This window comes from Haliotis rufescens, unplaced genomic scaffold (assembly GCF_023055435.1).
Source record: "Haliotis rufescens isolate VD_foot unplaced genomic scaffold, xgHalRufe1.0.p SCAF_13, whole genome shotgun sequence".
Classification (NCBI taxonomy): Eukaryota; Metazoa; Mollusca; class Gastropoda; order Lepetellida; family Haliotidae; genus Haliotis; species Haliotis rufescens.
The window spans coordinates 19,583,160-19,598,207 of NW_025963813.1; the positions used below are offsets into that span (position 1 = coordinate 19,583,160).

A 15,048-nucleotide genomic window follows, 5' to 3' on the forward strand; every position below is an offset into this window, starting at 1 on the left:
TTTATTTTGAATAACACTAAGGACCATTTCAAACAAGCAATTAGTGAAAATTCCACACACGTGGGAAATGCACACGAAGAAAGGTAATTATGTTTTGGAAATTAGAAATACCTGTAAAGAAGAAGAATTAGATTACATGATTGTGAAAAATGAAAGAAATCAGGATTTAAAGCTCTGCGTCTTTTACACTCTTCCGTTTATCTAAGAATTCTGTCTCGTCAGAGAGCGTCAGTTATTTGCAATCTAATTTGCATTGTAACATGACACGCGAATTCAACAGAACATTTAATAAAGCCATGCATTATTATGTCGTGCGCTAGTTATCCCTCGGGATGTCAGGGTATTTGACGGACATCCATGAATTAGTATGTCAGTAATTTTTATTAACCTCATCTCGAACTCTGTACCAACGAGTGTCAATGTGAGAGACCAGCTTTCATCCCCTCCGCCTAAAAATAGCCACGCTCGCTCCCGAGGACCAATGAAAAGCAGTGGACTTGCCCGAAGCTTGAGTAACTCAAGTAGTTGAGGGAATACCTTCACCATGGTATTACGCAAGGGAGGTAACTGCTACCGGGTCGGGTGTGCTCCAACTGCGTGTCGTGTTTAGACCAGACCCAAACAAACGGGAAGTTTACAGTTCACAAATTTTTATGAGCAGACGGGAGGCTACTCATTTGTAGATTTCCAGCGGTATGGGTGTGAATATTTACATCGTGTTAGCTGGGATTCTAATTCTTGGAGCAGAAGGTAATCTTTTCATATTCTTTCAAGGTTACATGCAATTTTGGCGATAGTTTGGGGTCATATCGCTCAGCTGTGATAGCCCTTATATCGCAGTCACCCTACAGTTAACGCTGCCGAAGGGAGTATATCCCCGTTACAACGCGCTCGGGAATAATGCCACGGTGTATCGACTCTTCCACGCTGTGTTCATGAATTATTACCAATTCTATCACTTTAAAACTTTCACTAACAGAACATAATATAAAATCAATTTCTTAAAAGGAACCCACCAGCTCCTTGAGATGTGTCAAGTTAAGGGCTATCAAGTATCTTCCTACCCTAGGCCACTGACATACTTTGTGAACAGGCGTCTAGAAGATCGCAATGTTTATATTTCGGGGGAGTGTATTTTGTGAGGTGGCTGTATCTCAGCGCCGCAACAAGCCACTCCCAAACATATCGCTGTTTGTATCGTGTGTGTTGGACTTTGAAAAGACAGCGCTTGTATTGAATGTTACAGTCCATGTAATATATACAAAGTCGGGTGGCGAGATGTTGTTGACGCACGATGTGAAACACTCCATTCTTCCGCGAAAACTATCGGGTTGTCAGTGTTGAGTTTGATCATTGGGTAGATTACACTAGTGACGAGACAGTGTGACAAGTTAACATTTTTATGCTATTCATTGATAGATTGATTACTAGACATGGACGCATTGTGTATGTGTTATGAAATCCCCAAACTGTCAGCGCTCTTGTTGACAATATTTTATCAACATTGAATACACAGAAAGGAGATAATCTGTCGTATGTTACGCGTTAGTTATCAAATGCAGAGAAGATAAATGGCAATATTATCTATTTTATGGCCTCTGGTGTGTAGACAACCGCATTAGTGATATTTTAAAGTTCATGTTACACATTTTGACATAAACATGTAGGTTAAACCAAAGACGTATTGTATATACGTAGTAGTAGTAAACGTATGTGATTCTATGATTCAGAATTATGAAACGGGCTGTTCTGATCCACATTTGTTTGAACCCGAACCCTTTAGAAGCATTCGTGTCGAGGATATGTGACCCAATTACCTAATATCTTCAATGTAATTACCACCCCTGTCAGTTTGGATCATTTTACCTCAGCTGGCGTTTCTCTGTTTACTGCAGTGTTCGTGTAAATAACCCATCCAGGAATTGTTTCGAGTTCATACAAGCCGACTTGATTCACATTTGTATTCAATAACAGGTCGAGACACCCTTCTCATTTGGTTTCCCGCCAAACAATGCGAGCATTCCGCGTTGTGTGTTGACTGCAGCAATATAGAGTACGTTACCGACACCTCCACTTCAGCACTTAAAACAGATGTAATGAGAGATGCGATCTGGTAGATAGCTAATGCAGAAGACCGGCTGTGACCCGTGTCAGTGAAGACATGTATGGGGCAACCCACTGATCGGTGCACGCCGCTCAAATACACTGCACGTTGCCAGAATCCGCCATCACTTTCTATTTACCTCAGGGACGTGATATATTTTATTGTCAAAAACATGCACAGTTGGCTCAAGCTAACGCGGAATATCACTTAATGCATCCAGTAATATATATCTCTTTCAAGTTTGAAAATAAGACGATGTGCTTATTATTTTTGTAGTGCATGTGTAGATAAATTTACCAGGCACCGTATGTTAAAACAGATATGTTTATACCTTCAGCAAGTTAGCCAACAGTTTCACCCTGGGAACACCTTGACTCCGAAAACATTACTAAGCTGACGATTTTCTTCTACTTGTTCCCGATTAGGATTATTGTCAGACTGAACATCCTTGACCCAGTTTCTTGAAAATCGAATCTTTCAAATTAACTACATAGGAACATCTGAAACATTTCTTTACTAGTTTCGTGTCTACTTCGCCTCTCCATAACTTGCCAATGGCCTTGTCGAAGCGTTTCGTATGGCCATCATGATGATACTATCATAATATAACATTTATACTAAGTTTTCCTATAATAATTAGATCCACATCAAGTGTTTTTATAAGTTATCATGGTGTAATATTTATACATCATTTCATATAATTATAGTTTAGCAAGTAATACTTATCATAAGGTAAAATGCATATATAAAATATCAGTAGTTTCAGTTATAGCTTTTTAGATAGATGCTAGCCTAAGGTAACGAGAACACATCTCCTAGACATACTATTCAATAAGACAAAAGATATGTCTACATAGTCTTATAGATTGCTTTGAACTATTTTATTTAAGTAAATCTGTCATCACCTATAGTAGAATAACATTCCCCAATTACTTCAAATTAGACTCATTATGGATTAGCCCCCATACAAGCTCGTCTATAGTGATACCATGATCTCCTTCCAAGCACCCAGTAAATATGTTTACAAGATTAGTGCCAGTCCAACAGGATTAACAGGATTAAGTATTCCCCACTGTCTAGCCATTCATCAACCATAAGGCACACCCCCATCGTGTATCAACCAATCATATTCATTTTTATTGTTCTACGTTTTGTTAAATGCATACAGAGGCAAAATGTTAGGCAGAAGGGGTTTGTCGCTCTAACCAAGCAGACCTCTCTCCCACAGTCCAGAGGGTTGTACCGACTCTCTGTGGCACCCTCAGCTATATTCTAAGATATTTTAAATTGTTAATTGTTCTTGTAAATAAAATTGCGATTAGTCTCCTGTGACTCCGGCTCTTTGCTGACTTATTCCCCCAAGAAAACCAGCACGCCATTTGGAAGGTTTTGTTCATCCGAACAGAACCATAATAATACGTCAAACAGAGACCTGTAGTCCTGCCCCATTACTGTGGAATAATAGACTGACTGAGTATGGTTTTACGCCGCTTTTAGCAATATTCCAGCAATATCACGGCGGGGGACACCAGAAATGGGCTGGAATAATAGATATATATAGTCTACGCAAGTCCAGGGCAAACTAAACCAAGCCTAGTTTCCTTGATTCCACAGCAGAAGGGAAAAGGTTCTTTTGAAAAGAAAAACAAACAATTATTTTAAAGATATGATTTCGTGGATTAAGTGTACGTCTGAGACTTGTTACATGGCTAAATGTTGGTCAGTGAACTCTTCACTACATTGCGAAGGTTCACAAAGTCACCAGCAGCAGTATCCGACCCAAAACATACCCCCACCAGTTGCATTGCCGTCTCTTCTTGGTGTTTACTTGTTTCGTGTGAAACCTTTAAGAATACAATATCACCGGAAGAATGTTTTGAAAATTAACATGCACTCCCTTGCTTAGGTCACGCCCATATTAACAGTGTTGAATTATAGAGTGCACTTCCATTTGCGTCAATGTCTGCAAGCTTTCGAAATATTTGTATTCTGTGATTTAAACCACATGGCAGATAACTCTGCTTATGCCGACACCTTCATAAGATGTATTGCATAGCGCGTATGACGGGACATTCACCAGTGGGGCTGGGCACCAGCGTCAAACACATACTCCATACATGTCGTCACGTAGCCAGTTGCGGGGGTAAAAACACCTGGTGTCCTTTCATTTAATTCCAATAATTACAGCTTGAACCGGAGCAATAAAACTTTCACGGGAGTTCTTGCGTCCATTCCTTATCTACAGGGAAAGATCGTCAAAGAGACGGAGGTACATGTCAGTTATAAAAAAATTAGTTTCTAAGTTTCAGTGAGTACGTTGAAATTTAACATCGCATCGGCACTATTTAGTCGCATTCAGGAAAATATGATTTGAAAAATGGTCATGCAAAACCGCCATTGCAATGTATTTCTGCACTTTCACTTTTTTACACTGGCCAAGACGACAGAGAAGTGTTTGTCTTTGTCTTTGGCGATATCTGACTTGCAATATGCAAATGTTCTTACTATATAGTTGGAGTACATGCAACTGGTTTACATTCATCCAACGCATGAGTTTGTGCTTAACAGCAGCGACTATTGTATTAGGTTACTGCCTCCAAATTATTCCCATGTGACTTCCGGTTGTCATGCACGGTGGGAAAGCCTATCCATTGTGTCACGTGATGACCCTCTGATTGCACAGCCAGGAAGGGGCGACATGGGGGCAACACTATCTGATCATACACGCCATATTTGCACGTAATTGTTTTGTTTTTCTCAGCTGAACAAATCTAGGTCTCTGACACCGCTTTAAATTTACACAGATGTAACTGAAATCAAGCTGACAACCTTTTGAGTAGTAATCATCGCCAAGTAATTTGAGTCGTTTTCAGAGCTATCGATGTATATTAAGAGCTGTGACATTTAGTATCCTAATATTCCATTTATTATTTGAACTCTTTATTCATATGGTCACCTGTTTGGAGAATTAGCTACAGTCACATGACGAAGTAATGTAGTACAGCTCGTGTATAGGTTGATTTTAAACAAGTGTGGAAGTGACTCTCAACATGAATTCAGTATGTCTACAAGGTATTAGATCCGGGGTAGAATAGATCTTCAGCAACCCATGCTTGCCGTAACAGGCGATTATGCTTGTCGTAAGAGGCGACTAACGGGATCGGGTGGTCAGGTTCGCTGACTTGGTTGATGCATGTGGATCGATGCTTATGATATTAATCACTGGATTGTCTGGTCGATTGTCTGGACCCGATTATTCACAGACCGCCGTCATCATATAGCTGGGATATTGCTGAGAGTGCGGCGTTAAACAACCAACCAACCAACTACAAGGTATTCAAGATGTAGGGACAGAAACCACCTTCTAAATGCCACTCAAAGTCTTGATTGAAGATATAGTTATCAACCAATCAGTTGCATTAATATCAAGTTAAAACACCGTGCTCATGGACACACGTCGTCGTGTCGTAAGTGTATGCGGCCTGGAGATCGTTCATTTGCCACATTTTGAAAATAAGCGACACTCCACTCAGGGCATAAAGTATGGATGAACAGTCCTGTCTACATGCAAGACACTATATCAGATACACCGCCTGATGTGCATATGGGTATTATCAAGCGATCTTTGATGACTGACATTGCCCCGCCTTCAGCAGTACTATTACACTTAACAACATCGCGTCTAAGTAATTGTTGACTTTTGGGACAGCCTTCAGCTAATGTGTGTGATCTTCGGCTAACTGTAAACAGCACACGGCCAGACTAATTTGTGATCACGGTGATTACAGACCTTTAGCCAATCTTCATTTGCAATATTGTATATCACCGAGAAAGGCAAAAGGGTAAAGTTTATTGTGTACCCGTGGGTTTCTATTATTTGGGATAAGGCGAAGAAATAAAGTAACATGTCCCTTATAGCGAACCTTCCGTGATAACTGATGACTGTTGCATGTGCCGGCCTCTAGTTTACAAATAACATTTACGCAACTTGTTGGAGAAAATGAATAGAAGTGGTTGTATTATATCACTGTAAACCAATCTCAATTAAACAATTTACAGCTATCCCTATGGATCGTGGAACTCTGCCCTCTGTACTGTCAATTAAGTTTCAGTGCTTGAAATATTTAAGATTTTGGTTACTCCTTGGCGAGCTGGATTTTTAAAAAAAAATTGGCATCATACTATGCGCAGATTTGTGGGACTGGATACAGTATTCCTTTACGTTACTCAACACTCATCACAGCATATGCTGGTAATAGATCTAACCGCCTTCACTCAGAGAAGGGACAACAACCTGTTTCTGAATTCAGCATTTCCCAACATGTTTACAGAAAGGGCTTGCATGTTTCCCTTCGTACATATGGCGAGTTTCGTAGCAGGCCGCAGATGGACGACCCCCTCTATTTCCACATCATTAGGTTTACTCTGCCTCCGAACACAGCTCAGAAATTAACCAATTTACCATCTATCTCTTGAATTATTCATGCAATTTCAGATGTCGGTTATCACATGCGATTTTGACCCCTTCTGAACACATCTATTCAATTCTGGCCCTGCGCAGTGTTCATGATTCATCCGGGACCTTTTATGATTACCCGTATGCAACAATTGCGAACGTGGTCAGTGGAATCTTACGTAATGGCGGCTACGCTTGGTAATCATCGACTGAATCGGAAGTTCATGGAGGTTAATGGAGGTATCATAAAATGACAAGTTCAATCATATGAGACGTGGAATCAGCTGTGGAAGTGATTCGCTATCGGCTTTGTTACATCAGTGGAAAATACTAATCTGAGCACGCTTAATCTTCATGAATAATTGAACATTGTTCATTAAAGTGAAAATAATTGTATGCTTTTATAACCTGTTGATTATCAACATTAGATGAAAGTCGCTTATTAAATATTTCATAAACTGACAAATAAAACTATCATTAATAGTTGTGTATCAAGTTATATTCTACTATTAATGATTTCAAATGAATATGACCGAATTAATTTTATCTGCCACTTAAAGCAAATGCCACTTATTCTGCACTTTCTTTGAAGGTTGTTATCGTTGATATGATATTTATAATATTTATACAGTAGAATGCAATAAAAACAGTTCACAATTATGATAATGTCTTATTGCGATATGCCAATGGTAGCCATATGTACAACGGTAAAATACCACAAACGGACTATCAAAAGCTAAATCCGAGCATGTCGCAAATACATCAATTGATTAACCTCCAGAACTGACCCAGATTAATGTGCTCTTAATTATAACCTATTATCAACTGAATTGGCATACGATATACACCGCTGTGTCGGTATAATTAGCACTCCAAACATGACGAAGGCGGGCACGTGTTATAGCCGTTTGGCAAGGACCATTTTTGTCCCATACATGCATCATTCTAGACTAACATCTAGTCTCTGAAATGAACATATCCTACATAAAAAAACAGTTGTTCAGTTATCTTCATAAAAATATAATAAAAAGGAGCCCAGTGACTCACTTGCCAAACATTATAGACTTGCATGGGCTATATCAGGGTCTGTAAGACAGACTAGCATCATTCCATCGTCTGTTGGGACATTTATCGGTCAGCTCTTTGGAAATGTACCATCCTGTAATGTTTGCTAATTTAGAAATAATGCATGAGACAATTATAAGTTAGTAATCACGCTTGGGCTGCTGTAATGAAAACAGCTGTGTAAAGAGGGTTTTATGATGATCATATTAGCTTACTTTCTCTCAACCAAAGCTTATGTACACACATATTACGATGTAGACATAATTCGAAAAAGTGAAATGGTAAAGGTCTTCTCCATTTATATGCGCATGTTATTAACATCGAAACATGTAACTGACATGTACATAATGTCTAAATGAAGAAGATGGCTTGGTTGATTGCCGTTTACCCCTTCGGTACAAATTACTGTGGCAATAATCCGTGGTGGACGAGACACAGTACCTATTACCTCTTGACGTGATGACTTACTGGCATTACATTGTGTTGTAACATACGGAGAGTTGTACACGTGAAACACGTACACTGTCGTTTCAGAGATGTTCCCATCGTTTTGGCCTTTCCGTACTTGATTGTAGACTTATAAAACATAACGGTGAAATATTGCAGAATGTGGACACAGTCTCTAGGTCTTGTTTGTGTTTCGGTTCGGGTGTTATTATAAAGGAAGAATGATCAGTTACTTTAAATTCAAGAATAATGCAGAGAACAATAAATCCTTGGAAAAAAAGCAGTATTTAATTGGCACTTCCGTAGGCCGTGGGCTGCAAGGACGACTGTTCATTTTTGGAACGATGTTTTCCTTCAGGAGAAAATGTCGGCAAAACTCCTGAGAAACAATGAACCAGAGGCGTGTAGGCATTGTAACAATATACTGGAATCAAAGAGTCATTGATATGGACCACAACTGTAGGCTATGTAGCAGCACCGGGATCCGGCTCAAGAGATCCATTGAAGGAGCATCCCACATCTCCAGATGAGCTCTAATTAGCTTCGACACCTAATTAAGCCGCCATCTTTCTTGCAGGTGCTTTTGTCAGTTTTCTTTAACCCTGGGATCCCTTGATTAGCTGTATCGTATTAGGTGGCAAATGGGCTTCAATCGTCCCTGGATTACTCGGCCGCATTAATCAATGACAATGTTTACATTTTTGGTGGCAGCGGTGGGATCAATATCATTGTCCAAATGAAAGAGGTGGCGCAGAGGTCATATTTATACATCGACGAACTGTCATCCTGGTGCTCCTTATGCAGTGAGCATTTAGTGATACTAATTATGGCCTCAACACAACCTTGTTCCAGGATATCTCATATTGAGATGGAGGCGGGCAATTAACCATCGAGATTTGCCCCTATTCGCTTTCATCCCCTTAAGAAAAAAAATGCGTTTAGCTAATGAATGTCTGCTATCTTAAACCCAGTTGTCACGGTCTGTATGAACATTGGTTGGGATAGATGTTTGAAGAAATTCCTTTATCAAGCTGTTTGAGGAACAAGAATCTTACTGCAGTTTACGGTTCCGTGTGTTGCCATAATGATGTTGGCAACTGTATTGCATGAGTGAGTGACCATCATCAAGTGCTGTGGTCATACGGAGAGAGAAATGGTTAATGTGATGTTTTCAAATGAACCCTTACTACGGCTGGGATATTCATGAAGCAATCAAACGGCATTATTGATGCACGCTCCCATGTTTCTCTATTTGTTTTGGTGTTCTTTGACATTGCTTCCGAAACGCTTTCGTAGCACAAGAGTGTTGAACAGCTGACGTAATCTGCGCCTGAAATGTAATTTGAAAATCAGGCATAATTAAACTGTAAAATTACTACTGCTTGATTATCGTAGCATAAACAATTGTCTATCTCATTTGTATTAAGAGCCGGGAAGATTGTATGGTTAGCGGAACAAGAGCTGAGAATTCAACGCGCAGAAATCTTGTGCTTTTTCACAAGCAAGTGTTTTGAGCTTTGAATTTTCATGAGAAACCACTTAAGCTTAGCACGTGGAGGGTGTCGTGACGTAAACCAACACGCAGCCAGTGGAGTGGCCTTGCTAGGGTGGAGAGAAGTTTGATTAAGAATTTCAAGGAAGTGTCGCTCTGTGTTACTTGACGGGGAATTAAGCTCTAACGACATAAAATCGAAGGATTTTGTCATCCGAGTTAATTTAAACTGTCGTTTCGTGATGCGACATGACTGACTATTAATCCGTTTTGAATATCGTGTCATGCGCAATAACACAAGAGGTCATAGAAGAACACGTTGATGGATCGCAGATGTTGGCTTGTTTTTTGTAAAGTTTTTCTCACAAAGGATAATGTTATTTCTCTTTCGTTATTAGTTCACCTAAGCTAAAACGTTTTGATTATCTGTGATATTATGGTGTATTTACACGCAATAGTGAAGTCAGAAAAGGAGTGTAGTCATATATAAATGTTTTGTCTTTCTACATATTTACTGGTACACGAATAGCCATTATATGACAATATAGGTCATTATCATTTACATAAATACAGCTGAGGCAACAAAACTCCTAAACCGAGTTATTTTATAAGTCGGACGTTTTCTTCACTATGGTTATAACGAACTCGAAGGGACCACTCATTTAAGTTCGTAATAACCGTAGTTCGTTATAAGCATACATACAGCATTTATACAACAAATGGTCGGGACCAAAAAACAAGTTCGTTTTATCGGTCATTTCGTTATAAGCGTGTTCGTTATAAACGTAGTTAAGTGTATAACGATTGGGTGTGCAGGTCCAAATGAATAGGTTTTGTTTCCAATTGACGTCGGACTCATTTTGGTACAGATATTGTATTAACCAAATTGTTGTTGATAAAAAAATGATATAACAGTGTAATTACTACATGTAAGAATGTTTTAACTTTGTAAACAAACAAATGATGAATCCTCAACATTCGCATTGTGAGGTGCCTAACCATCAACAAACAACACCTGATAAGTATTCACCGACAGACGCTCAAGGTATCAAACAGTTTCAACGTCATGAAAAAAGACGTGATGCTTTACCACTTCCATCAGAACAGCGATATCCTCCTAGCACCTGCTCATGAAGACTATTTTCTTTGCTTGAGTGTGTCCGCCTCTGGCAAGAAGAAGACACCTCTAATTATCTGCCAGAGCTGCGAACACACTCGGTGAAGCTGTACAGAAACGTGTGGAATCATATAACACCTTCTGTTACCACACATAACAAACGTCCATGGTATCACAGCTTCACCGAATTACCGTGAAGGGGACTTGAATGTTGATCCACATACACAGCTACAGTACTGCTGAGTGGTGTAACGGCGGTGGCTCTTACAGACTCTAAAGCACAGGGCCGCACCCAACAAGCGATCTTAGCGCTAAGATGATCGTAACTCCCATACGTTTACCAAGGCTTACGATAGTCGTTTGTGGAACGAACCTTAGTCTGCGAGTTTCAGCATTGAGAAAAAAGCAAGTGCATCATCCCCAGTGTATAACAGGCAGGATGTAAGTTATGTTTTAGATGTTAAAAAGATGGTAGTGACGTAAGTCCAATGGGGAACCTTTGTCGATACATCTGCTAGTTCTGTATTTGTGTGCAATTGATAGTCTGCGAAAGTAGACGGGATAAAGACGGCAATGTATTTGTGTTGATATGTATAAGCCGCACTTAAGAATTTTCAAATGTTCTTTTCATTTGTCCCCGTCTCCTTCGTCCAGTGGGTAGAGCGTCCGCCCGGAGAGCGGAAGGTCGGTGATTTGCTCCCCGGCCGCGTGATATCAAAAGACGTCAAAAGATGGTACTTGTTGTTACCCTCGGCGTATAAAACAAGGACTGGTCTGATTGGAGTCAGTATACTCTGTCGGAGTGGGATAGCCATGTTACGCTGCAACATGGTATCCCATTTGGGCAGTGGTAGAGCGGCCCCTAGCGACTGGAAGGTCCCGGGTTTGATCACCGGCCACGTCATACCAAAATACGCTAAAGGATGATACTTGTCGTTACCCTGCTTGGCGCTCGGCATTAAGGAGCTAAAACAGGAACTGATCAGCTCGGAGTCTATATACTGAGTCTGAATGGGGTATTTATGTTAAACTGCACCATGGTGTCTCAGTGGGCTAGCACTATTAAACCGGCATTAGTCCGGACTAGTACAAGCAGCCACACAGACAAGAACATGCACGTCGTTATATACGTGGCAGAATCTTGAATACGACATTAATCTCCATTTAACCTCCCATAGTCATTGTCGCCACTCCCGTCAAAAACTGTTCGCCTTTTCATCCCTAACAAAATACTGATGTAAGATCTCTAGGAATTACCAGAACATCTATCATCGAGCGTAAGAAGAAAGAACGCAATCTAAAAGTAGGTTTTGTTGACAGTGATAGATGTGCGTGTAGTTGCGCAGACTGTTTAGACTGCTGCAGCTAGTGGGGATAATGCATGTTCCCCCCGATTCTGACAGCAACTGTTGCCTGAACTGCCGGCTACAAGTAGAGTGTGGACAAGATAGAGATGCCGCTTTGAGGGCTCAGATGAAGGTTTTCATTACCCATGGCTGTTATAAACCAGTCCAACCTTTCAGTGGTGTCCACTCCGGCGAGGACGGACATTCAGTCCCCACTAATTGTCAAACATGCGAAACTGCATGTCAAGAATATTGATGTTTGTATGCCTTCAGTGGGAAGTATTCAAAAGGCCAATCCCGATACTACAAGGGGTGGCTGAAAAGTTCTGAGTTGGACTGTGTTGGTGGTTGGTAATTATTCTTCAACATAACCTCGTGTGAGATCCACACTCGATGCTGGAGCGTCTGATGCGTCATATGTGGAATATCCTCAACATGTGGACCATAAAACGTTTTGAAAATTTTACTGAGACCTTGAATGTTGTTCCCTTGATCAAACACCTTTAGCCGCTTATGTCACGTTACTTCATCAATATCCTCATTGTAGTTCATCGCCGATGGATATGAAATCAGTTGTTATGTGTCATTACTTCAAATGATTCCCTGTAAATACATAAGCAATAGGTCTAATGTGCTAAATCTAAGTGGTTCATTTGAGCTGTATGAGCTGCGAAGCATTTATGCAGAAGTAAAGAAGCGTTGCACGAGGCTGCTTTTGTCTCCTAATGGTAATTACTCTTGAAGCTAATGTCTTTCTACATTGTAACAACACATGTCGGTCCCCATCACAGGGGTCTGTAGGAGGATTAATAATGGTTTAGTCAGTCTCAGTGTCGTCAACGAACTTTCTAATTGTCAGAAAGATCAGTTTTCTATAAGGAGATTGTCTTTGTAGGTTTCGCCTTTGTAAAGGACATGTTAGAAGTTTGTAAGGTAATAGCAATGAGTTGGTCGCTGCGTGGAGCAGCTAACATGTCAGACAGTCTGTTATCGGACAAGCGTCAGTTCTAGGAGTCCGTTAATGTCGAAATGTCAGTGTGAAGAGTTTGGATCCAGATACCCGACATTAATCTCACTGGACGCATCATCTTCAATTGTGGTAATACGATTCCACATCTCCAGGGAAATTACATACTGTAAAGGTCACGTTTCCTTTGCTGTTGGCCGCCAATGAGTGAAATGTAACATTGCATGGCGGAGTAGGCCAATCACACTGTCCATGCACGCATTTACCTCCACAGACCCGTAGAGATCCGGGTTAGAAAAGGTTTTCAGCAACCCATGCTTGCCGTAAGAGGCGACTATATTTGCTTGTCGTAACAGGCGACAAACGTGATCGGGTGGTCAAGATCGCTGATTTGGTTGATGCAAGTCATCGTATCCAAATTGCGTTGATGAATGCTCATGATGTCAATCACTGGCTTGTCTGGTCCAGACTCGATTAATTTCAGTCCGGTTCTGTCCAGTATCTGCTGAGTGTCATTATTCCTATCATCGAATCAGATAGCAAATGTGTTTCTTCCGACTATATTGAGAAGAATATGACTAATGTGATATACAAAGTGCTATATAAGAACAAAAGAGGGATTCAGGCAGATATGTAGTAGAAGTGAGCATCCATGTCTAAATGTGTCAGCAAATAATTCAAGTAGCACTCATTGTTGACTTGAAGTTCGAGACGTTGCGAAGTGTTCATACATGAGCAAGAATTAGATATTGCAGTTGAAACGACGTCACGTGTATTAACATGACATGCAGATCATGTTCTATGAGCAGTTTTGCCTGGCCTCCCGATCCATTAGCAGAATGTCTTGTTTCATTACACAACCTTTGACGTTTGTTTTTAACTTGTCGTAGTGCTGGCATGTCGTCTTGCAACATTGGGAACACTCCTGACAGGGTCAAATAGAGCGAATGTGTCTTTTAACCTGTTAAAAGGAAACCTTTGGGATCAAAACAGCTGAATCTGGCTCAACAAATTGGAAGGTTTAATTATCCTTTACTACATAAATGCAATCAGTGAAGATCCCCTGATAATATCCAAACGTTTATCATAAAACTTCATGAAATGTGATTTTCTATGATCTGATGATATTGTTTGTGTTGTTATTTGTTGTTTGACGCGTGGGAGGGGTGACAAGCATGCGTAGATGAAAACCAATGCTTATCCGGATCTTCACGAGTGGCAACACGCATGGGTCGCAGAAGACATATTCCATGTATGACAGACTAAGGACGTCATTACTCTTTCATCTTGTGCCACAAAGGGTCTGCTCTCTGTCATTGGATGGAAGATATGTTTGTGAAAAACATCATAGTTGCCTGTGTTTGGATCATATTGATTACATTGCTTGGTGTGATGTGACTAGGTTTTCAGAAAGCTGATGTCAAATTGAAATATGCACCTTAATCTAATGGATTAGAATGAAAGCGTTTGCTCAAATGGAATGTGAATTTCACGCTCACGAACTGTAATTATTCATGAAGCAAATCTAGCCAATCTGATCTTTGAGGGTTTCCTACGGCTACCAAAATAAGATTTGAAGTTTTGCAAAATGACTCTGAGATTTTAAAATTAAAATAAGCTTGCAGCAATTTTACACAAAGGACAACAACAATGCATTATGGCATCATCTAAAGTGCATGTGAAATTCATTAAGAGAAAAGAAAGGACAATTTTCCGGTCGCAGTGAACCAATATCTTGAGGGTAGCCATTCCTGGCGCAATCCTCGTAGTTTGCCATCTTCAAAAACCTTGCCAATTGGGCATGGAAAGAAAAGATCGAAGATCACCCTTTGGGAGAATTAGATTTCAACGGTTCCCAGAAATGAGACCAGAAAAGTCATTAATACTAATTTGCACAAGTACAGGATGTCTTGACCTTCTATAAGCATCGCCACCATCGCCTTTAACGTGGTAACGTCCACCAAGGGGCATCATATGTGGAGGTCTGATGGGGCATGGAGAAAATGGTCAATTTATCTTGTACATTAGATCACGAGTGGGTAACTTAGCAGGTC

At 40.4% G+C, this 15,048-nt stretch overlaps 1 protein-coding gene across 1 annotated transcript in view; it reads left to right on the forward strand.

Moving 5' to 3' along the window:
* The first annotated feature begins 574 nt into the window (after positions 1-574).
* LOC124132266 overlaps positions 575-15,048 on the forward strand; it is a 39,161-nt gene continuing 24,687 nt past the window's right edge. Inside the window, exon 1 of the mRNA XM_046496110.2 lies at positions 575-750. Within this exon, the coding sequence (XP_046352066.2) occupies positions 696-750 (55 nt within the window). The 5' untranslated portion in view covers positions 575-695. The remainder of the gene's footprint in view (positions 751-15,048) is intronic.